Raw genomic sequence first — 24,065 nt, 5'->3', positions numbered from 1 at the left:
CACAGATTGGGACTGGACCTGCCAGAGTTACTGGCAGTTACACCCACCAACTGCCGTGTAACTCCAACAACGGCCAGGATCCAGAGATCATCACACTCAGCTCCTGGGAGAGAACAAGACAGAGTCTCCTACCCTATGCCTGACTGTCTCCACCAGGGCCCAACAGCTGAAGACCATCGAGGCCCAGCCAAGGCCATGCTGGGAGCACTCTCCACACACTTGGATGAGCCTCACGCATAAAAGAACTGACAGAGGAACCCAGGTGTGTGGGACCCGGGGCTGAGATCTCCAAGCCTGCACAGTTTGGGACTGGACCTGCCAGAGTTACTGGCAGTTACACCCACCAACTGCCGTGTAACTCCAACAACGGCCAGGATCCAGAGATCATCACACTCAGCTCCTGGGAGAGAACAAGACAGAGTCTCCTACCCTGTGCCTGACTGTCTCCACCAGGGCCCAACAGCTGAAGACCATCGAGGCCCAGCCAAGGCCATGCTGGGAGCACTCTCCACACACGTGGATGAGCCTCACGCATAAAAGAACTGACAGAGGAACCCAGGTGTGTGGGACCCGGGGCTGAGATCTCCAAGCCTGCACAGTTTGGGACTGGACCTGCCAGAGTTACTGGCAGTTACACCCACCAACTGCCGTGTAACTCCAACAACGGCCAGGATCCAGAGATCATCACACTCAGCTCCTGGGAGAGAACAAGACAGAGTCTCCTACCCTATGCCTGACTGTCTCCACCAGGGCCCAACAGCTGAAGACCATCGAGGCCCAGCCAAGGCCATGCTGGGAGCACTCTCCACACACTTGGATGAGCCTCACACATAAAAGAACTGACAGAGGAACCCAGGTGTGTGGGACCCGGGGCTGAGATCTCCAAGCCTGCACAGTTTGGGACTGGACCTGCCAGAGTTATTGGCAGTTACACCCACCTACTGCCGTGTAACACCAACAACGGCCAGGATCCAGAGATCATCACACTCAGCTCCTGGGAGAGAACAAGACAGAGTCTCCTACCCTATGCCTGACTGTCTCCACCAGGGCCCAACAGCTGAAGACCATCGAGGCCCAGCCAAGGCCATGCTGGGAGCACTCTCCACACACTTGGATGAGCCTCACGCATAAAAGAACTGACAGAGGAACCCAGGTGTGTGGGACCCGGGGCTGAGATCTCCAAGCCTGCACAGTTTGGGACTGGACCTGCCAGGGTTACTGGCAGTTACACCCACCAACTGCCGTGTAACTCCAACAACGGCCAGGATCCAGAGATCATCACACTCAGCTCCTGGGAGAGAACAAGCAGAGTCTCCTACCCTATGCCTGACTGTCTCCACCAGGGCCCAACAGCTGAAGACCATCGAGGCCCAGCCAAGGCCATGCTGGGAGCACTCTCCACACACTTGGATGAGCCTCACGCATAAAAGAACTGACAGAGGAGCCCAGGTGTGTGGGACCCGGGGCTGAGATCTCCAAGCCTGCACAGTTTGGGACTGGACCTGCCAGAGTTACTGGCAGTTACACCCACCAACTGCCATGTAACTCCAACAACGGCCAGGATCCAGAGATCATCACACTCAGTTCCCGGAAGCGCGCGGCTGCATTCGCGGCCGCGCGATATCTTATCATCTCATTCCTAATTTGGTCAAACTGGCAGGCTACCAAATGTAACATGCCCACACGGCAGAGTCTGGCAAACTCCCCGTGGTATACCCAATGTGCCAAATACCAGTAACAATGATGGGTCTCATTCTCCTAACCCTGAAAAAGCCTTGAATATGGCACTTTAAAAAAAAAAATCTCAGGGCTAGGACGAAGAAGACGTTACTGGCACCTGCTCGAGGCAATCGACGAACAACAGGGTGGTCGTGATCGTGATCGTGATCTTTTCTATATATCTTTTGTATTTCTCATGTGTCTGAGAATAGGCATTGATTTTCTGGGGGGAAATAGGATAGGACCAAAATAAAAAAGAAGAAAACTTGATTTTTAAGTGATTATGTATGCACAAGTTCGATTTTTTTTTATAATTCAAAGAAAAATATCTGTGAACCACTAAGTGATAATTTCTTCTTCATTTGAATTGCATTTGATTCATACCAACTCATCATGAAAGATCTATCATTTCCATATTCACACAATCCTTCCTCCAACACCTCCTAACAATACCACACCCATATAAAAAAAACTTCTGATTCTGTGCAATTTTTGTGGGTTTTTTAATTGGAGGCCACAAATATGTATCCAATTATTCAATGTGAGTGTTATAAAAGAATATGAATCTTATCAGGCCTTAGTTACTGTGATCACAAGGTGGGCCCTGATGGCCTTAGCTAGGTGCTTTTATTTCATCCTAAGAATTCCATCGTCATCGGCCATTCCCTGTCTACTTGCCTACATCACTGTGGAGTTCCTCTGTTACCCGTGGTTTAAGAAGTTGTGACTTCTGGGAACTTTCTACAAGTTAAAATGTTGTAGATTACCAAGAAATTTTTGTTTATTGATGGCAGTCACTTTTCCCCCTTGGGGTTTAGAAGAAAATGAGTGAGAAAAGATGGAAAGGAAACCAAAATAATTATATTGTGCGGCCTGCAAGACCTAAAGGATTTAGAGTTACATAATTCGACAGTAAAGAAGGGTCATTTAGAAGATTCAGTGTACAAGAGTAATCTGTTCAAATTTTCACTAGAATAATCTGTCTGATAGTATCATTAAAAATGAACCAGAATTTTGATTACAGTTTCAATTTCCTTGATATGAATGGGTCTATTCAAGTATTCCAAGTCTTCTGGTTCAATCTTGGGAGATTATAGGAATCCATAAATTTATCCATTTCTTCTTTGTTTTCTTGTTATGTGGCATACAGATTCTCAAAGTAGTCTCAGATGATCTTTTGAATTTCATTGATTTCTGTTCTGATGTCCCCTTTTTCATTTGGATTCAGTTTATTAGGGTTTTGTCTCTCTTTCTTTGTGAGTCTTGCTAGTGGTTTATTGATCTTGTTGATTTTCTCGAAGAAACAGCTCTTGGCTTCATTGACCTTTCGAATTGTTTCTTGGGTGTCCATGTCATTAATTTCTGCTCCCCGTGACGTATTCGATATGCCAAACACAGTAACAACAAAGTCTCACAATGGAGACGTTACAGGGCCCGCTCGTGAAAATTGATGAACAAAGGGAGGACAGTGACAGTGACAGAAGGTTTCTTATTTCTTTCCTTCGGCCAAATTTGGATTCCTTTTGTTGGTCTTTTTCTAACATATAGAGCAGTGAGGTCAGGTTATCTATGTAAGCCCTTTCTTTCTACCTTAGGAATGCTTGCAAAGCTATACATTTTCCTCTTAAAACGGCTTTAGCTATGTCTCGTAGGTTCTGTTAGCTCGTGTTTTCATTCTTATTTGTTTCCAAAAGTCTTCTCAAAAACAAAAGCCCAGGTAACGATAGATTCACTAGTGAATTCTTCCAAACATTCAAAGAAGACTTATTGCCAGTTCTCCTCAAGATCCAGCAATACCACTCCTGGGAATACATCCCGGAGAGGCAAAAAAGTATAGTCAAAATGACATCTGCACTTCTATGTTCATTGCTGCACTGTTCACAATGGCCAAAATTTGGGAAAAACGTGAGTGCCTGAGAACAGATGACTGTTCATTGTATCCTAAGTTCATGAAAAAGATCCGAAATTAGTAAGGCATTTTTATGAAAAACATTGAAGTCAATCTCTCTGATATTTTGTTATAGCCATGTCAGTGACAGAGGAATATCAGAGAAACTGATGAGAAATACAATAATTAAATTTTCCTCTACCCCTCTCCCCACCACCACCACTACCACCAATGAGCCAAACTTAGCAATGCCCTGTGTTGTTTCTTCCTGGCAAAGGAGTTCCTTTCCCTTCTGCTTTTCAAAAAACAATTTTTTATTGGGATTTAGGCTACATCTGGTTGTGTTCAGGGTGTACTCCTAGCTGGCTTTGATGTACAGATAGTGATCATAGAGCACAAATTCATCATTTTCCCAGGCTGTAATGTGATGCTTCACATCCATACTTGTATTGAGGAAGACAAGATAGCAGACTTAATTTTGTGGTAGGCAAAAAGTCCAGAGAAAATAGCAAGATTTGACACCGTTTCATGAAACAAGATCAAGTATGCATTGTCTATTTGCAGATGACTGGAACCATCTGCAAATGAGACTTTCAAGGACTTCCCTCACAGGAGTCAGTTCACCTTAAGAGACAAGGGTAAAACCATTGTCATTGGAAAACTTCTGAAACTGGTTCAGGAGAAAGACTAAACTTCTCTTATTGACCCTGCACAATACTGTGAGGAAAATTGACTGCAAAGACCGACATCACACCAGTTTCTCTTTCTTTCTTCCCCTTAACAAACGTATCCCCAGATTTTGCAATGAGAGACACAGTGCTAGACTCCAAGGACTCTGGGAGGCAGACCCTGCTTCTTAGAAAATGGAGATAAAATGGATCATAATGCAAAGTGCTAAAGAGCATTACGATTAAATAATGTTATTAGTGATAATATTTAATCATTTTGATACATTTTGTGTGTGTTGGGGAATAGATTTTCCCCAAGGTGCCCTGTCACATTGTGCACCAGGTCCGGGCAGATGTGGAGCAAAGGATGACGTGCGTATGGAGAAACACCCTCTGGGAGCAGCTGATGACTGTTCACCTTATTGCCAAATACACACATTTTAGAGGCCCTCAGCTTACAGGAAGGTCCAATCAGTAAAGTTAAGGACAGGAAGGTCCAATCAGTAAAGTTAAAGATTATTGGCCTATCTCCTTTTCTTCTCTGCTTTGCCCTGGTCTAATCCCAGTCAAGGCTAGATGCCGCAGTTAGGATGATTTGCTAATTGTACATGAATGATAGTTTCTGTGTCTTGGGGTCATTCGTGACTCAGAGGTCCAGTGAGACTCAAGGCATAGCACCTGATGCTGACACCCTGTGCTTGCCAACTTCACCCAGATACTTCCTTCCTCAGGGCCTCACTTCTAGGCAGCTTCACAAGGTCGGGTCTTATCTCCTACAGAGCCCATCACCATGCTCCACATGTGTGTACAAAATTAAATAGCCAATGTAATTTTATAATTTATAAATAGTTAATTCCCTTCAAACCAATATACAATTATAATGGTTTGAAGGGAATTAACAACTTCTTTTATGAACTTTTTTCAATATACAAACGAGAAAAAGGTGGATTGTGTGTTGTTATTTTGTCCTATTTGAGACTCATCAGTACAGTGTAGCCGAACTATAATCTAAAACATTATGATTTGTAAAACCTCAAAGTATATAAACAACTCTGTTTGAATATTGATTGCCCAAGTCTCAGTAGCAACTTTAATCTGGAATAAAAGTGGAAATTTAAATTAAAAAATAATAGATTTTTATTTACTGATGTCTTTATAATTTAGATATACATTATTATGAGTGTCACCCCCCAAAGTTGTGGAAGTATGAGGTTGACGTTCCCATTTATTCTCAGACCTGAATTTGGGTCTGAGAAGTTGGTGTTAGGCCTGAGCCAAGGGAATCAAATCAGCTGTGCTGAGGATCACCTGGATATTCAAGGGGGGGGGTGGGGTGGGGGACATCAAACTCAGGCCTCGAGCATGTTAGGCATGTGCTCTACTGCTCAAAAATAGCTCTTCAGCCCAAGAATGATCATACCATGTATGTTTATTCCAAGCAAAAATGCTAAATGTAAAAATTACTTTGTTAGTAAGTTTTCGTGCCTGCCTCCATTTACTCTGGAGAACACGGGCAGCTTTTCCCTCTGGTTTTCTGGGCCATCAGTTTCACGCCCATGTTTGAGATATCATCTTTCCTGTGACACAGAACTAGACTCCACTGTGAGGAAGACACTGTTAGAAAATGGATTGTAAGGCAAAAATGTTAAAAATTTGTAGGATTAAATAAGGTTATTACTGATAATATTTATTTCATTTAGTACATCCAGATGTACAAAACTTAAAAACAAAATGGCTTATATTTTAATGTATACAATTATATTTAAAAATAATTTACAATTTTTTAAATTATTTTTCTGTTTTTTGTACATGTCAATGAGACAGAAAACATTGTGTATTGTTATTTCCTCTTATTTGGGACTCGTCAGTACAGTGTAGCTGAACAACCCATTATCGAAAGCATTATTGTTTATAAACCCCAAAGCATATAAACATGTCTGCTTGGATGTCAATTGCCTAAAAGAGTCTCACCACTTCAATCTGTCATAAAAGTGGAAGTTTAATTTAAACATGGTAGATTTTGTATTTCCTAAAGACCCTCCCGTTGATCATCGATTTGCTCGAGCGGGCCCAGTAACGTCTCCATTGGAGACTTTGTTGTTACTGTGTCTGGCATATCGAATACTCTCGGTAGCTTGCCGGGCTCTCCGAGAGGGGCGGAGGAATCGAACTCGGGTCAGCCATGTTGGCTGCGTGCAAGGCAGACGCCCTACCCGCTGTGCTATCACTCCAGTATTTAATTATTTAGTTATATATTATTATAAGGACCGCCCCCAGCAGTTCTGGGATATGAGGTAGACACTCCCAGTTACTCTCAGCCCTAAATTTGGGTCTCACAACTTGGTATGAGGCTGAGCCAGTGGGATCATCAGCTGCACTGAGGTCAACCAGAGCTGAGCGATGGGTGTCAGGGAGAGGGCATCAAACTCAGGGTCTCAAGCATTCTAGGCATATGCTCTACTGCTCCAAGTAGCTCTTCAACAAAGGAATGGTGATACTCTGTATGTTTACTCAATGTGAAAATGCTAAAGTGTATAAATTACTTAATAACTAGATAAGAATACTGCTTTAGAATACTACTTTTAAAATATCTTCCTACATTTGTAGCAGACAGTAGAAGAATTCTCACTGTATCAACAAATTTTTAATTCAAAGTCACTTAGATTTTACTCATGGGTTGTTAAAAAGATTTTGTCTGGTTTTTAACAAACAGTCATTTTTATGCCCAGTGTTTATAAGGAAAATGACAGTCTATGTGGAGAAATTTTATGTGTAATATAGAAGTGGAGTTAGTGATACTGATTTTTTCTCTGGGTTCAAGTTACAAGTTTTAACTCCTACTCAAAGGTTTATTTAATATAGAAACATGTTATCCCAAACCTCTGTTTTATTTTGGTAGGGGAAGTCTCCCTTCCCTCTCTCACTCAGTTTCATCTTTGCTGTCAACTGATATTACACATTTTTAGGTCAACACTTTTAGAAAAACATTCAGCAACTGTAGATAACAAGAACAATGCAGCTTTTCTGCTCATGAGTTAGAAGCATTTGCCAGGCGGAGCAATTTGCCATTTCGGTTTGCTACAAATCCATTTTTGTCTGAGTAAATTCTGCCATTGCTCACACCATTGTCATTCAAGTAGGCACATTCCCCAGTTCCTCTGACCTGAAACCTAAAACAAAACAAAACAATTATTCATACACTGAACATCTTGCATTCATTCCTCTGATGTACTCTACTCCATTTTTTTTTAATAGAACTAAAAGTAAAAGTAAAGCTTTTCCCCACTGAGGATAACACTTGCTATAGACTTGTGGTAGATGGCTTTGACTATATTGACTATATTGAGAAAGGTCCCTTCTATATGCATTTTGGTGAGATTTTTTTCATCATAAAAGGGTGTAGGAACTTGTCAGATGCTTTCTCTGCATCTATTGATATGATCATCTGGTTTTTATCTTTTCTTTTGCGATATATTGGATTATGTTTATTAAGTTCCAAATGTTAAACCATCCTTGCATTCCCAGATGAATCCCACTTGGTCGTGGTGTATGATCTTTTTGATGAGTTGTTGGATTCTATTAGCTGATATTTTGTTGAGGATCTTTGCATTCATGTTCATCAGAGATATCGCCTGTAATTTTCTTTTTTTTGTGTTGTCTCTGTTTGCTTTTGATATTAGGGTGATATATGCCTCACAGAAACTACTTGGGGTGTATCTGTTTCCTCAATTTCCTGGAAAGGCTTGAAAAGAACTGGCAATAGGACCTCTTTGAATGTTTAGAAGAATTTGCTGGTGAATGCCTCTGGACCTGGATTTTTGTTTCTGGGAAGATTTTTGATTACAGTTTCAATTTCCTTGATAATAATAGGTCTATTCAGGTATCCCAAATCATCTTGGTTAAATCTTGGGTGGATATAGGAATTCAGGAATTTATCCATTTCTTCTAGATTTTCTTGTCTCGAGCCATACTGACTTTCAAAGTAGTCTCCGATGATCTTTTGAGTTTCTTTGGTTTTTTTTGTGATGTCCCCCTTTTCATTTGTGATTCTATTTATTAGGGTTCTCTCTCTCTCTTTCTTTGTGAGTCTTGCTAGCGGTTTATTGATCTTATTTATTTATTTTCTAAAGGAACCAATTTTTGGCTTCAGTAATCTTTTGGATTTTTTTCTGGTTTCCATGTCATTGATTTCTGCTTTAAGTTTTATTATTTCCTTCCTTCTGCCTGGTTTGGGATCCTTTTGTTGGTCCTTTACTAATGTCATGAGCTGGAAGTCAGGTGATTTATGTAGGTCCTTTCTTCCTTCCTGAGAAATACTTGTAGAGCTATAAATTTTCCCCCTTAACACAGTTTTAGTTTCATCCCACAGGTTCTGGTAGCTGCTGTCTTCATTCTAATTTGTTTCCAGGTACTTTTTGATTTCTTCCTTGATTTCCTCCCTGACCTACTCATTGGTCAATATTGAGTTATTTAATTTCCAGGTGTTTGATTTGATTTGGTTCTCTTAGTCTATGCATGGTTAACTTCTATCTACAGTGCATCATGATCTGAAAAGATGGTTGACACAATTTCTATCTTCCTGATTCTACTGAGGTATATTTTGTGGTCCATCACATGATCTATTTTGGAAAATGTTTCATGTGCACTGGAAAAAAATACGGGTATTCTTTTGGAGGGGGTATGTAAATCCTTGTATAGATCTATTAACCCTCTATCCTATTTCTTCCTTCAGAGTCAGTGTTTTCTTGCTTGATTTTAACCTTGTTGATCTATCAAGAGGTGATAAGGCTGTATTGAAGTCTCCAACTAGTATTTTGCTGCTAACAATGTCCTCCTTAAAATTTGTTAGCTGTTGTTTTACGTATTTAGCTGGTCCCTCATTGGTTGTATATACCTTTAGGAGAGTGATTTCTTCATGCTTTATGTATCCTTTGATTAGCAAAAAACAGCCTTCACTCTCCTGTCTAATCTTTTTCAGACTGAAATCTATGTTGTCAGATACTAGTAAGGCCACCCCAGCTTTTTTGAGAGGGTTGTTTGCTTGTAGGATTGTTTTCCATTCTTTGACTTTGAGTCTGTGTTTGCTCTTACTGTTCAGATGTGTTTCTCGTAGGCAGCAGAATTTTGGTTTCAGTTTCTAAATCTACTTTGCCACTCTGTGTCTCTTAATTGGTGCATTTAATTTGTGCATTTAGATCATTGACGTTGAGAGAGATTCTTGTTATGGTGTTTTGCACCATCTTTCTGTAAGGGTTTGTTGTGCTTAAAGGGTTTTTTCTTGTCATACAGTGGTTCCTTTAGTCCTTTTAAATTTAGTCTTGAGTCTACTAAGTTTCTGAGGTGTGTACCCATGAAACAGTGTATCTTTCCTTCAAGTTTCAGTGAGAATCTAGCTGGATAAAGTATTCTTGGTGAAGCATTCATTCCATTTAGTTTTTTTAAAACTATATCCAAATGTAAATGTTTACATTTGAATAGATGTGACTCACTGCCTGCAGTTTCTATCTTCGTTGTGTACACACCAACATCTCATTATGATGAAAGAGAAATTGAAAAGTTCTACATGGAGCTAGAGAAGTTCTATAAAGAAGACCACACCTTCTACAAGATCATTGTGGGTGATTTTAATGCCAAGATAGGACTGAGAAGATCAGCTGAAGAACTTCACATCGGGACCCATGGCCTAGAATGGAATGAACAGGGTGAGAGACTGTCTGAGTTCATTATGTCGACCAAGACCATTCATGGTAACACACAGTTCCAGAAGGCAGAATCTAAATGATGGACATGGGAGTCTCCCAGTGGGCGATTCCACAACGAAATAGACCACATCATATTCAAACGACGGTTTTGCCTGACTGATGTCGCTGTTGTCTCAAAATTTTGAACGGGATCGGACCATCGTCTCCTTCGTGCAAAATTCTACTTCACAGTGCGGGGAGAAAGGGCTGCAAAGTTCAAAAAGTGAACCCTCAGAATGACCACCAACTGGGAACTCTTTGGTACTATTGCGACAACATGGGAAGATGCCATTGTTGACAACATTGACGAGGAATAAGATCGACTGGTTCAGCACCTCCATGAATGTGCGAGAAACGCCAAGAGAGAGCCACAAAAAATCGCCTATCTTCGAAAACTCTTGAGCTAATTCACCAGCTTGGTATGGCGCTTGCCTCAGGCAACCGCAAGCTAACGTCCCGGCTCGCAAAGCAGTGCAGAGATGCGATCAGGGAAGACCTCAAAGAGAGAAGAGCAGAAGTACTGGTAGATGCGGCAGAAGCCAGGAAAAGTATTCATAATGCCCGCCTGTCCTTCGCCAACTACAAGACCAAGATGACTGCCCTCCGACGTCCTGATGGATCCATCACATCCTCCAGAATGGCAATGGAGAAGATTATTCATGACTTTTACTCAAATCTCTTTGATAGCCATGTCCACTTGCCGACATACCAAATTCCACAGGATGGATATGTCGTTCCCAACGTTCTCCCTTCTGAAATCCGACATGCCATTTCGTCGGTAAAGAAACAAACAGCACCTGGCCCAGAGAAGGTCAGACCTGAACACCTGAAGAACCTGCCGTCAGTACTCATCAATACACTGGCTCGGCTCTTCACTCGCTACCTGTCTGAATGCAAGGTTCCGTCCCAATGGAAAACCAGCAGGACCGTACTACTGTTCAAGAAGGGAGACATCCATGACATTGGCAACTATCGCCCGATCTGCCTATTGTCTTTCATCTACAAGTTGTTCACTCGAGTCATCCTAAATAGGATTGGCAGAACACTAGATGAAGGAAAACCATGCGAACAAGCCGGGTTCCACAAAGGATTCAGCACCATCGACCATATCCACACAAAAACCAAGCTCATTGAGGTTTCTCGGGAGTTCAAAATGCCGCTCTGTTTAACGTTCATTGATTTAAAGAAGGCCTTTGATTCTATTGAGACGGAAGCGGTCATTGAAGCTCTACCCAATCAGGGCATTCAAGCCCAATATATCAGGATCCTCCGTGAGCTGTATTGCAGATTCACTACCAGGATCTCACCATTCTACAAAGAAGTGATCGTTGATGTCAAGAGAGGGGTGCGGCAGGGTGATACCATTTCACCGAAACTCTTCAGTGCCACCCTCGAGAACATCATGCGACTACTGGAATGGGAAGGAATGGGAGTGAAGATAGATGGTCGGCAACTACACCACCTCCGCTTTGCTGATGACATTGTTTTAATAACACCAAACATCAGCCAAGCGGCACAAATGCTGGCCGACTTTGACCGTGAGTGTGGAAAGGTCGGACTACAGCTGAATCTTACAAAGACAATGTTTATGAGAAACAGCCTTGTTCCTGACGCCCCATTCGCTCTCAACGGAATGACCATCTCTGAATGCAACAGCTATGTGTACCTAGGTTGAGAGGTCAACATGACAAATGTCCTGGCACCCGAGCTGCTCAGGAGGAAGAGAGCGGCTTGGAACGCCTTCAAGAACGTCGAAGAAATAGCTAAGAGGATGAAGAACCTCCGGCTCCGGGCACATCTCTTTGATTCCACTGTTCTTCCTGCATTAACATATGCCTCAGAGACCTGGGCCCTATGCAAACAAGATGAGAACGCTATTCAGGTCTCCCAAAGAAGAATAGAAAGAGCTATGCTTGGAATATAACGTTTCACTCAAATGAGAGAAAGAATCCGGAGTTCTGACATCCGTCCACGATCAAGAATCAGGGACGCTGTCTCATTTGCCAAGGTTTCGAAAATCAGATGGGCTGGTCACATAATGAGATTTAAAGATGACCGCTGGACTAGAGCTGTCACCGACTGGATTCCACGGGATGTCAAAAGACCGCATGGCCGCCCACCTTCCAGATGGTCAGACTTCTTCGTCAAGATCATGAACGATCGGTTTGAGGCCCTTCATGTTCCCGGAGTGAACAGATGCCATTGGGCTACACTAGCACGCGACAGGGACAAAAGGAGACGTTACTGGTGCCTGCTCGAGCAAATCAACGACTAATGGGAAGTTAAGTAATTAAGTGATTAAGTGATTAAACTATATCCCACCATTGTTTTTGGGTTTGGAGGGTTTCGTCTGATGGTCTGCTGTGAATCTGAGGGTTGATCCTTTTTTTGACCTTGCTGATTCCTGTATTGCGTCTCTATCAGTAACATCATTCTGACTATGATATTTCTTGGAGTCTTTTCATTAAGGTCTTCTCTAGCTGGCACCCTTCAGGCTTCTATGATCTGGACCTCTGCATTCTCCACCTTTGGAACTTTTCAGCAATGATTTCAACTGCAGCTTTTTCATTGGGGTTGCCTCCCTGTCCTTCTGGAACTCCATTGGTTCTAATGTTATTCCTCTTAGAATCATCCCCTAGGTTTCTGATTCACCCAAGAGCTATTTTGAGGTCTTTTCCCATTGTTTGCTGTACCCTGTGAACTTTCTGCATCTTGTCTTCAAGCTCACTGATTCTGTCTTCTGCTGTAGCCATCCTACTGTTAAGGTCACCCCTGAGTATTTTTATTTCATTTACGGAATCTTTTATTCATGACATTTCTGAATGTAACTTTCCTATTTCTGCTCTCATTTCTTCCTGTATTTTCTTTGCTGACTGCTCCACTGTTCTGTAAGTTCATTGAACAATCCCAGCATTTCATCTCTGAATTTTTTATTGGAAAGTTGGTGTTTGTGAGTAACCCCTGTTGTGGCTTCTAGACTCTTCTTTATCCTCTCCTTGTGTTGGGGATTTGTACTGTTTCTTCATGTCATTGTGGTTGTATAGAGTTGGGACCTTCCAGTTCACTAGAGCTGTTCCCTCTTACTGTGAGAAAGGGTTTTGGGTGAGCTCGGTTGATGATGTCACCTTTATCCCTTTCTAGAGTATGTCCTTCCTCTCAGGTATTTCTCTATGACTTATGTGAGGTCTATGGTGAATATTCAGAGGATGTGTTGTTTTATATTGGGCTTGTACAGCTTCTTGTGCTCAGAGGTATTTTGGTAAAATTGGTATAGACGTGTATTCACCATTGTTTTGGTGCAATTGAAATAGGCTAATGGCCTATTGGCCTATTGTCTTTGAGATAGCCAGGGAGTTCTCCACTGAGTTAAGTAATGGGGATTGATACGAGAGTCCAATAGGAGAGGGGAAAATAACTGCAGTCATGCCCCCTGCAGCAGAAGCCACACCTACTACCAATGGGGTCTATGCCCCTTTTTGGCCATGGGATGTTGAGACGAAATGGACCGGTGGCCAAAGGGTTGCACAGATGCGGGATTGCACCATTTTCTGATGTGGTTGGGTGTTGTCTCTTGTGCAGTTCAACCAGTTCCTTGTGTATCCTTGATATTAATCCCTTATCAGATCGGTACTGGGTGAATATCCTTTACCATTCTGTGGATTGTCTTTGTATTCTGGTCACTGTTTCTTTTGAGGTGAAGAAGTTTTTTAGTGTAATATAGTCCCATTTGTTTATCTCTGTTTCCACTTTCTTGGACAGTGGAGTGTCATCCTTTAGGTTCAATGTCATGAAGGGTTTTGCCGACCTTGTCTTCAATGTACCTAATAAATTCTGGTCTGATGTTGAGGTCTTTAATTCATTTTGATCTGATTCTTGTGCATGGTATTAGGTAGTGGTCTGAGTCCATTTTTTTGCAGGTAGCTGTCTGGTTTTGCAGCATTATTTGTTAAAGAGGCTTTCCTTGCTCCACTTCACATTTCTTGCTCCTTTATCAAAGATGAGATAATCATATATTTCTAGGTACACACAAAAGATATTCTACCCTGTTCCATTGTTCTGTGGCTCTGCCTTTGTTCAAGTCCATGCTGTTTTAATTATTACTGCTTCGTAGTAGAGTTTGAGGTTGGGGAGGGTGATGCCTCTCATCTTTTTTTTCCCAAGAATTGCTTTAGCTCTTCAGAGGTTTTTTTGTTCCATATGAATTTCAGGAGTGTTTGATCCATTTATTTGTAGAATGTCAAGGGTATCTTTTGTTATGACTGTTCAGATGTGTCTCTTGTAGGCAACAGAATATTGGGTTTAGTATCTGAATCCATTTTTCCACTCTGTGTCTCTTAGTTGGTGCATTTAGACCATTGACAATGAGAGAGATTATTGTCGTGGGGTTTTGTGCCGTGTTTCTGTAGGGGTTTGTTGTTCTTGTAGGGTTTTCTTTCTGTCTTACAGTAGCACCTTTAGTACTTCTTTTAGTTTGGTTTTGAGTATATAAAGTTCCTAAGCTGTTGATTATTCCTAAAATATTGTATCATTCCTCTGAGTTTGAGTGAGAGTTTAGCCAAATAAAGTATTCTTTTGAGGTGTTCATTTCATTGAGTTTTTTCACTATATTCCACCACACAAATGATCCAAGTTGGAGCTGACACCGCCTGAACCCTTCGTGCTCTCCTGAACCCAGCTTACCATCTTGCCTTGGACGGTGCATGGCTCAACATGCCAGGGAGGGAACTTTGCGTGTGACCCCTGCTGGACATCACTGGCTGTTGTGTAAGACTCAGATGGTGTAGCCTTATCAGGGCAGGGAAGGACCGTGGACAAGGCTGAGTCATGGTGCCATTGGGCATGGAGCCACTGCGCTCAGCCACCGTGCAGGGCTGCCTGCAGGCCTCTGAGTGACCTGGATCTCAGCATGAGTGTTCGACTTGGCACAGACACTACACGACGGGGTTCTGCTCTGCCAGCTGTTCAACAACCTCCATATTCCACCACACAAATGATCCAAGTTGGAGCTGACACCGCCTGAACCCTTCGTGCTCTGGCATATTCCATCAATCTCAAGGAGATCAACATGAGCCCACAGATTTCCTTGGGCACATTTTATCAATCTCAAGGATATCAATTGAGGCTGCAGATGTCCCAAGTGCTGCCCAAATATGCAAGCAGTGCATGTTTGTCAGCATTCAGATGCTAGCTGACCAAAAAGCCTGCTTTTGGTAGACTTGGAACAGCTGTAAAGACGAGTAGAAAAACCTCCATCCCTCTCAGAGAACCTGGAAAGCTAATTGTGATGTGTTAGATATTCAAAATGCAGTAGCACTGTAGCACTGTCCTCCCATTGTTCATTGACTTGCTGGAGCAGGCACCAGAAACGTCTCCATTGTGAGACTTGTTACTGTTTTTGGCATATCGAATATGCCACGAGGAACTTGCTAGACTCTACCATGCGGGCAGGATACTCTCGGTAGCTTGCCAGGCTCTCCAAGGGGGATGGAAGAATCGAACCCGGGAGGCCACATGCAAGATAAACACCCTACCTGCTGTTCTATCACTCATCATCACTCATCTTAATTCATCACTCCAGCCCCAGTAACAATCACATGGTCTTCGTGTTCCTGGAGCTAGCAGACACCATTGGGCTGCACTGGCATGAGGCGGGAACAAACGAAGACGTTACAGGTGCCTGCTTGAGCCACCAATGAACAATGAGATGATAATGATGATAGTGACGGTAGTGATCCCACCACACAATACCGTTTTAAAATGAAATTTACAATATTTTAGGAACTACATAATTTGCAACAATTTAATCCCCAGTAAAAGTTGTTAGTTGTTAATTAGATTTCAGAAATGTTTCAAGATGGGCTCAGTGCATGCTTTATCTCTATGAGACCCTCACTTGAATTCCCAGCATGCATCTCCCTTCCCTTGCTCCTCACCCCAGTCAAAATTAAAAAATAAAAAAAATGTCTGGGTCACATTAGGAGTTATTGGAAAAAGACTTTATTGCATTTAATAAAGTCAGAAAAGATGAATTAATTATTTATTAATTCTGGTAAGTCATTTATTCCTGATCAATTGTACATACAAAGAAATTTTTGTTAAAGCATATAGTTCTGTACTTTTGGATGTTTTCTCCGCAAGAAACAGACCCAAAGATAAAACACTTGATAAGGCTTTCTCTTATCAAGAATGATAACTCATTCCTTGCCATAGCTCAGCAGAAAATTCTTAGAGTTACACAGGAGTCTCTTTTTGCAAATATTCATATGCAAGCTGTTATAAAATATGGTGGCTCCAACATTCAGTGTATCCAGAGCACAACCACCCTGCAACACCCACACTGCGCTCATCAGGTCTAAGCGTTCACCATTTCTCACATAGGTTTCAACAAGATCACCCAAGTAGGTTTCAATTGACTCTCCCCTTCTCTTCTAACACTGTAGCACTGTCCTCCCATTGTTTATTGATTTGCTCGAGCTGGCACCAATAACTTCTCCATTGTGAGACTTGTTGTTACTGTTTTTGGCATATTGAACACACCATGGGGAGCTTGCCAGGCTCTGCAGGTGGTGACAGATACTCCCAGCAGCCAAAATTTAGAGACGACTGGTGGACTAGAGCCATTAACAACTGGATTCCACGGAACATCAAAAGATCACGTGGTCTCCCACCTACGAGATGGTCAGACTTCTTTGTCAAAACCTTGAACGATCAGTTTGAGGCTCTTCGTGTTCCTAGAATGAGCAGATGCCATTGGGCAAAACCAGTAACCACATATGATTCCCTGCACCTCACTGGGAGTAACCACTGGACACAGAGCCTTGAGCACCACTGGGTGTGGCTCAGCCCCCACCAAAATAAAGTAAAAATACTGGGCATCTTATTGTAGAAGATAATATAATATCAATGTACAATTATTTGGGCTAGAGTGATAGCACAGCGGGTAGTGTGTTTGCCTTTCATGTGGTCGACCCTTGTTTGATTCCTTCTGCACATCTTGGAGAGCCCAGAAAGCTGCGGAGAGTATTTGTCAGCACAGCAGAGCCTGGCAAACTTCCCATGGTGTATTCGATCCTTGTAGTGAATCCATAATACAGCTCACAATGGATCCTGATGTATTGAGTTTGAACGCCCTGATTAGCTAGGGCTTCGATGATTGCTTCTGTCTCAACAGAATCAAAGGCCTTCTTTAAATCAATGAACGTTAGACAGAGCAGCATCTTGAACTCCCGAGAAACCTCAATGAGCTTGGTTATCATGTGGATATGGTCGATGGTGCTGAATCCTTTGCGGAACCCGGCTTGCTTACATGGTTGTTCTTCATCTAGAGTTTTGCCAAACTTATTCAGGATGATTCGAGTGAACAGCTTGTCGATGACAGACAACAGGCAAATCAGGCGATTGTTGCCAATGTCGTGGATATATCCCTTCTTGTACAGCAGTACAGTCCTGCTAGTTTTTCATTGGGATGGAACCTTGCATTCAGACAGATAGCGTGTGAAGAGCCGAGCCAACATATTGATGAGTACTGACAGCAGGTTCTTCAGGTGTTCAGGTCTGACCTTGTCTGGGCCAGGTGCTCTTTGTTTCTTTACTGACGAGATGGTGTGTCGGATTTCGGAAGGGAGAATGTTGGGAACGACATATCCATCCTGTGGAATTTGTATGTGGGCAAGTGGACGTGGCTATTAAAGAGATCTGAGTAGAAGTCATAAATAATGTTCTCCACTGCCCTTCTGGAAGATGTGAGAGATTCATCAGGACTTCGGATGGGTAGTCATCTTGGTCTTGTAGTTGGTGAAGGACAGGCAGGCATTACAAATGCTATTCCTGGCTTCTGCCTCATCTACCAGCACGGCTGCTCTTCTGTCTTTGAGGTCTTCCTTGATTGCTTCTCTGCACGGCTTTGTGAGCTCTGCTGTTCGCTTGCGGTTGCCTGAGGCATGCACCAAACCACGTTGGTGAATAAGCTCAAGAGTTTTTGAAGACAAGCACTTTTTGTGGTTATCTCTCTCTTGGTGTTCCTCGCACAATCAGGGAGGTGCTGAACCAGTCGATTGTATTCTTCATCAATGTTGTCAATGACGGCATCTTCCCATATTGCCGCAACAGAGCCAAAGAGCTCCCAGTTGGTGTTCGTTCTGGGAGTGCTCTTCTTAAACTTTGCATTTCTTAGAATAGAGGAAAGTAGTATGAGACTAATATCTAAGGATAGAACAAAACAGGGGCCAGGAGGACTGGTCACGTTTGGAAGCATGCCACAAGTATGCGGGGAGGTAAATTAGAATAAAAAAGGGACTACTATGATATTAGTAGTTGGAAAAGATCACTCTGGACAAGAACTGAGTGCTGAAAGTATGAAAAGGGATAAATACATGATAACCTTTCAGTATCTGTATTGCAAACCATAATACTCAAAATATCCAAAAAGAGAGAGAGAGAGAGAGAGAGAGAGAGAGAGAGAGAGAAGAGAGAGGAGAGAAGAAAGAGAAGAGAGAGGAGAAAAAAGAGAGGCAGAGAGAGACAGAAGTGCCTACCATAGGAGCATGTGGGGTGAGGGGTGAAGGCAGGAGGGAAACTGGTTAGTAGGTGATGGGAAATGTACACTGGTAAAGAGACATCTATTGGAACATTGTATGACTAAAACCTAATCATGAACAACTTTGTAACTTTGTATCTCATGGCGACCCAATTAAAAAATTAAGTTAAGGTATAAAAAAATACTCTTAGTAGAAAAAACAGGTATATATAACCTTGAATACAACAATGAATACTTAGTTATGGTATGAACAGCAAAAGCCAAAAAAAATTTTATAAAAAATAAAATATTTTTTATAAAGATAAAAGCCTCACATTTCTTTTTTTAAAAATTTTTTTTTTATTAGTGAAACACCATGTCTGGTTTTTCAAATAGTCATTTTCTGTCCAGTGTTTGTAAGGAAAATAACAGTCTATGCAGGGAAAGTTTTATGTATAATCTAGAGGTGGAGTTCTTGATGTTGACTTCTTTCTCTGGGTTCAAGTTATAAGTATTAATTTGTACCTAAAGGTCTATTTAATTTAGAATCAACTTGTCACAAATCTCTGTTTCTTTTTGGTGGGGAAAGGCTCCCTGCAATTCTCTCTGACTCAGTTTTCATCTTTGCTGTCAACTGATATTACACATTTTTAGGTCAACACTTTGAGAAAAACATTCAGCAACTGTAGATTGTGTAAACTCACGCAAAATGGGGGCTCGGCACCCACAGCGGCGGTGGCTCTATCTCTCCCGCCACCCGCATTCGGTAGTCTCACCCTTCTCCCACCCCGGAGAGGTCGATGGCGATGGTCAGGCAGAGGAAGGAATGAGGGCCAGGCTGGTAGGTATTAATCGTAGTTTATTCTGATTCTCTCCTCATCTGTCTCTCTATCTCTGCCCCCAGTAGCTCACTGCTTGCCCTGGGTCCATTCAGTCCCTCGTCGGGACCCTGCTTTTGGGGTGTTAGGAACTAAGGGCAACTGAGGCTTAAGTCGAGAAAGATGCCCGGGAGTGAATAATATTCAAGGCCAATCAAATCCTAAATTACAAAGCATAATGTTAACGGTCTTCCTGTATCTATACAAAAAGGATATTACTTTAAGGTAAACTATTCATAAGGCATAGGGAGAGGAGAAAGGCAATATTTCACTCATAAATATAAAATCATAGATTTCTGGGAAACTGATCTTACAAATTAACAAAGTCTGATTAAGGGGAAAGCTGATTAACTGGGTGGGAAGGAGAGCATAGGGAAGACTGTTTACAGGTTTACATGTAAACACAATGGAAGTGGAAGTGCCTCTGGAGAACTGTGGTGGGTGTAACCAGATTGATGGGTATAACCAGATTAATGGGTGTAACCAGATAAAACCTAAGCTTCTTGAAGGACAAAGCAATGTTACCCAACAGTAGATAACAAGCACAATGCAGCTTTTCTACTCATGAGTTTGAAGCAATTTGACAGATGGATACATTGGGTTTGCTGCAAATCCATTTTTTGTCCGAGTAAATCCTGGCACTGCTCAGGCCATTGTCATTCAAGTAGGCACATTCCCCAGTTCCTTTGACCTGAAACCTAAAACAAAACAAAACAATTATTTGTACACTAAACATCTTGCATTCATTCCTCCATGTCATCTGTAATACCTCTAGTCAACTTTTTTCAATAGAAGAAGCTCTGTAGCACTGTCCTCCAGTTGTTCATTGATTTGCTCATGCAGGCCCAGTAACGTCTCCATTGTGAGACTTGTTGTTACTGTGTTTGGCAGATCGAATACTTCACGGGTAGCTTGCCAGGCTTTGCCGTGCGGGCGAGATACTCTCGGTAGCTTGCTGGGCTCTCCAAGAGGGGCGGAGGAATCGAAACAGGGCTGACCAGGTCAGCCACGTGCATGGCAAACGCCTTACCCACTGTGCTATCGAAGTAAAAAAAAAATCACTTATGTGACTTATTAGTAATAAACAACATTTTTATATTTAGTTTTTCTTTACATTTTCAAGACACATGTTTGAACACCACCAACTATATGATTCACCCAATACAAATCTAGTTATATTGTTGATCTAGTCACTTTATGTATTTTGTCATGTTGCATCAGTGAAAATCATTCTCATTCTTCTCACTAACTACTTCATAAATGTATAAGATAAAAATAGTTATTAGCAATGTGCTAAAGAGCTTTATTTTGATGAAAGTGATCAGGCCTTTATATTTTATACATCTCCAATGACCTGATTGAACTGTCGACAACACAGGGAGCTACAGTTTCTACTGGTAAATCTCCCAGAGAGATTTCCACAGGTTCTCTTTGAACCTTTATTCCTTACTTTTGTGAATGGATGCAGCAACTGGAAAATGGATTTTTGAAGGTTTTATAGGGATCAAATTATCAGTGATTTTCTAGGATTTTAGAATACTTCCCCCACCTCTTTTCCACTGCATACCAGCAGCTTTTTATGCCTTCTAAACCAATATTTCATCAGAAAAACATCTGAATCATGATATTAAAGTATAAGAACATACACATGGCATTATCATATTAAATATTTAATCTAAAATGACAATGAATTGAGTTTTCAAGGAACTGGCTAGTAAATGGAAAGGCATAGAAAGAAGTTCTATTTCTTTTACAGTACTATAGGTTTTCTATATTAAAGTTATGTTTTATAAACACCCTAAGTCATCATGGCAAAAGGAAAAAAGTCTCAATACATACACAGTGTTGCCTCCAGTATTATTTGTCCATTTCCAAGAGTGACTTGGCGATTCTCTGCTAAGGCCTATCCAGTGGTCGTAAGGGCCTTTGTATCTTTTCAGAAATTTCTATTATAAAGAACAAAAAGTGAAAAAATGCATCTTTCTCATTTACCACTCCTGAGTCGGTATTTCCTGCAGTCTTCTACTGGGGATGACAGCAGGGTATAATTGAAAAAGTTATTCTCTACCCTTTTCTTATCCTGAATCATTATTCTCTGTCTCTGCTCCCAAACCTCTTTGTTTAAAAGAATCATTTCTCCCAATGTTAGTGGCAAAGTCTCTTTGTGCCTATTGTTTTAGTATATTGTGAACACTGTAACTCCCATAATTTGAATGAAAAATTATGTGAATACAATAATTCTCTACACAGGGAACAGTTCATCTAAGCTTCTAGGTCGACTATGAGGATCACATGAGAGAACGTATCTGACATGTCTCACTGGGTTCTAGGCAGAGAATTCAACATATGTCAGAAGCTTGTCTGTGCCCTGTGCTCCAGATTGAATTGAGGACATCGTTATCTTTCAGCATTAGCCTGGTGCAGCCCCCCACCCTCTGCGTGAAGCTCCCTTTTCAACAGATGATATGCTTTTAAAAATTTGTATTATATGCTGGAGAATTGGGAGAAATTGGACGGGGCCACTTCATGCAAAGCTCAGTCCAGTGTGCACCAGCAGTGCTAGGGCAAGCAGGGTGACATGCGGACCCTGGGGTGTTTGGCATGTGGTGCTGGCAGCTGAACTCAGGGCCCTGAATATGACAGGCATGTGTTTTCACACTTGTACTGTCTGCCTGGTGCCTCGGAACAATATTTACCAATTCATCTGAGGTGTCAATCTGCACAAGATGAGCTTCCAGTAAGTCACAGAAAGTCTGGCTGAATGTCCAGTTCCCTGTTTCTTCAGAAAAATAAAAGCACTTGTTTCCAAATCCAATCCACATTGGTGGGCATGCGGGATGCTCATGCAGTTTTGAGACTTGTATTTCTGCCGAGACTGCTCTTTCCTTTCTTACTAAAATTTGGATAATCACAGAAAACATAATAAATATATTTTCTTATTATTTTAATCTATTTTCTCACTTATCATCCGAAGGTTACTGCTAACATTATAGACTGGTAATTGTAATTTTCTAACTCATCAGAAAGTTTTATCCTAAGTACAATAGTCAACTATTCCCTGGTCGGGGATATCTATGCATCTCATTTTACAAGGTGTACATTGATATTAATGATTTAGGGATAATAAATTTATAAAGCACCAAGTCCATGGTACTTCTTATAGATAATGCTAATTTCTGCAAAGAGTAAGTATATGATATTCCTAGTATATCATATAGATTTATATTTCCCTTAATATTAGCTCCTCTTCCTCTTCACATATCTCATATCCTGAATTTTACTATGGTGCATACTCAGGAGCTATAAAAGCTTTCTCTGGACAAAAATAACAACCCAAATATTATTCTGTTAACAAAAATACAATTCAGGGCTTTCTACATTTTTACCTTTTTATTTTATATGTGCTTTTAAAAAAATGAATAAAACATTGTTGGCTCTTCTTAAATATTCTGAAATAATATTTCAGAGTAAGGTGTAGGAAGAATCAACTATTCTCATTTCACATTCTTTCTGAATTTCTTGCTCTCCTTTAGATGCTAAAATAACATTGTTCTGTAGGACCAGTGAAAGAAAAAATAATAGTATCAAAATATATTTAGCACCAATGATGATTTTAATTTCCCCACATTTAAAGAAAAATAATCTCTTACATTTTTCTCAATCTTTAACCCTAGAGAGCTTATTTTAGAGAGCTGAGAGCACATGTGTGTCGAGATCAGTATCACTGTTTCTTTAAAAAAGAATGAAGCAAGAGCCCTAGAGCAATAGTATAGTGGGTAGGGTTCTGACTTTACATACACAACCAGGACTTGATCTCTGGAAGCTCATAAAGTCTACAAGCTCAACCAAGAGATACCCATGTGCAAAGAGTCAGGTGTAAGCCCTCGCCATAACCAGGTGTGTCACCCCCAAACAAAATACACCCCGCTAAATTATTAGGCAGAATCACTTATACTTTAAATTATGCTGAATAATAAAAACACATTGGTAGACCTGGGATTGGGGATTTTACATATTACACTGTGATAAAACTCAAGTAGAAATATAAAATTATGGACATTTCGTGCTTGTGTTATCTCAAATGAACAGTGGTAGTTATCAAGAGAATTCAGATTCTAAATAGAGAAACTTAAAAAGAACAGTATCACAAGACCATTTTTAATTGACATTTACAAATATTCTAAGGACTATAATTCTAGGAACTATATAATTAGCAACAAATTAAACTTCAGTAAAAATTGTTAGTTGTTATTAGATTTAACAAATTCTTTAAGATAGGCTCAGAACATGCCTTGTTTATATGAGACCCTCACTTGAATCCCCAGCTTGCATGTCCTCTTCCCTTGCTCCTCACCCCAGCCAAAATAAGAAATAAAAAAATGTCTGGGTCACATTATGAGTGGTTGGAAAAAGACCTGATTAAAAATAAAAAAATCCGAATAGATGAAATAATTATTTATTAATGCCAAAAAGTCATTTATTTCTGACCAATTCCACATACAAAGAATTTTTTGCAAGGCATATGGTATTGTACTTTTCAACATTCTCTGTGCAAGAAACAGATCCAAAGATAAAAACCCCTTGATAAAGCTTTCTCTTATCAGGATAAGCTTGTAAGGGTAAGCTTGATAAACCTTGATAAAGCTTTCTCTTATC

At 41.1% G+C, this 24,065-nt stretch overlaps 1 protein-coding gene across 1 annotated transcript; it reads right to left on the bottom strand.

The window, feature by feature from the left end:
• Positions 1 to 7,303: 7,303 nt before the first annotated feature.
• Positions 7,304 to 22,244, bottom strand: LOC130028788 (C-type lectin domain family 2 member D11-like). The gene is made up of 3 exons (XM_056119638.1): positions 22,106 to 22,244; positions 21,249 to 21,355; positions 7,304 to 7,445 (listed from the first exon to the last, which is right to left on the bottom strand). The coding sequence occupies exons 1-3, from the start codon at positions 22,229 to 22,231 to the stop codon at positions 7,304 to 7,306; spliced, it is 375 nt and encodes a 124-aa protein (XP_055975613.1). The 5' UTR covers positions 22,232 to 22,244.
• Positions 22,245 to 24,065: the final 1,821 nt, after the last annotated feature.

This window comes from Sorex fumeus, unplaced genomic scaffold (genome assembly GCF_029834395.1).
Source record: "Sorex fumeus unplaced genomic scaffold, SorFum_2.1 ptg000003l, whole genome shotgun sequence".
Classification (NCBI taxonomy): Eukaryota; Metazoa; Chordata; class Mammalia; order Eulipotyphla; family Soricidae; genus Sorex; species Sorex fumeus.
This window is presented reverse-complemented; position numbering and strand designations above follow the sequence as displayed.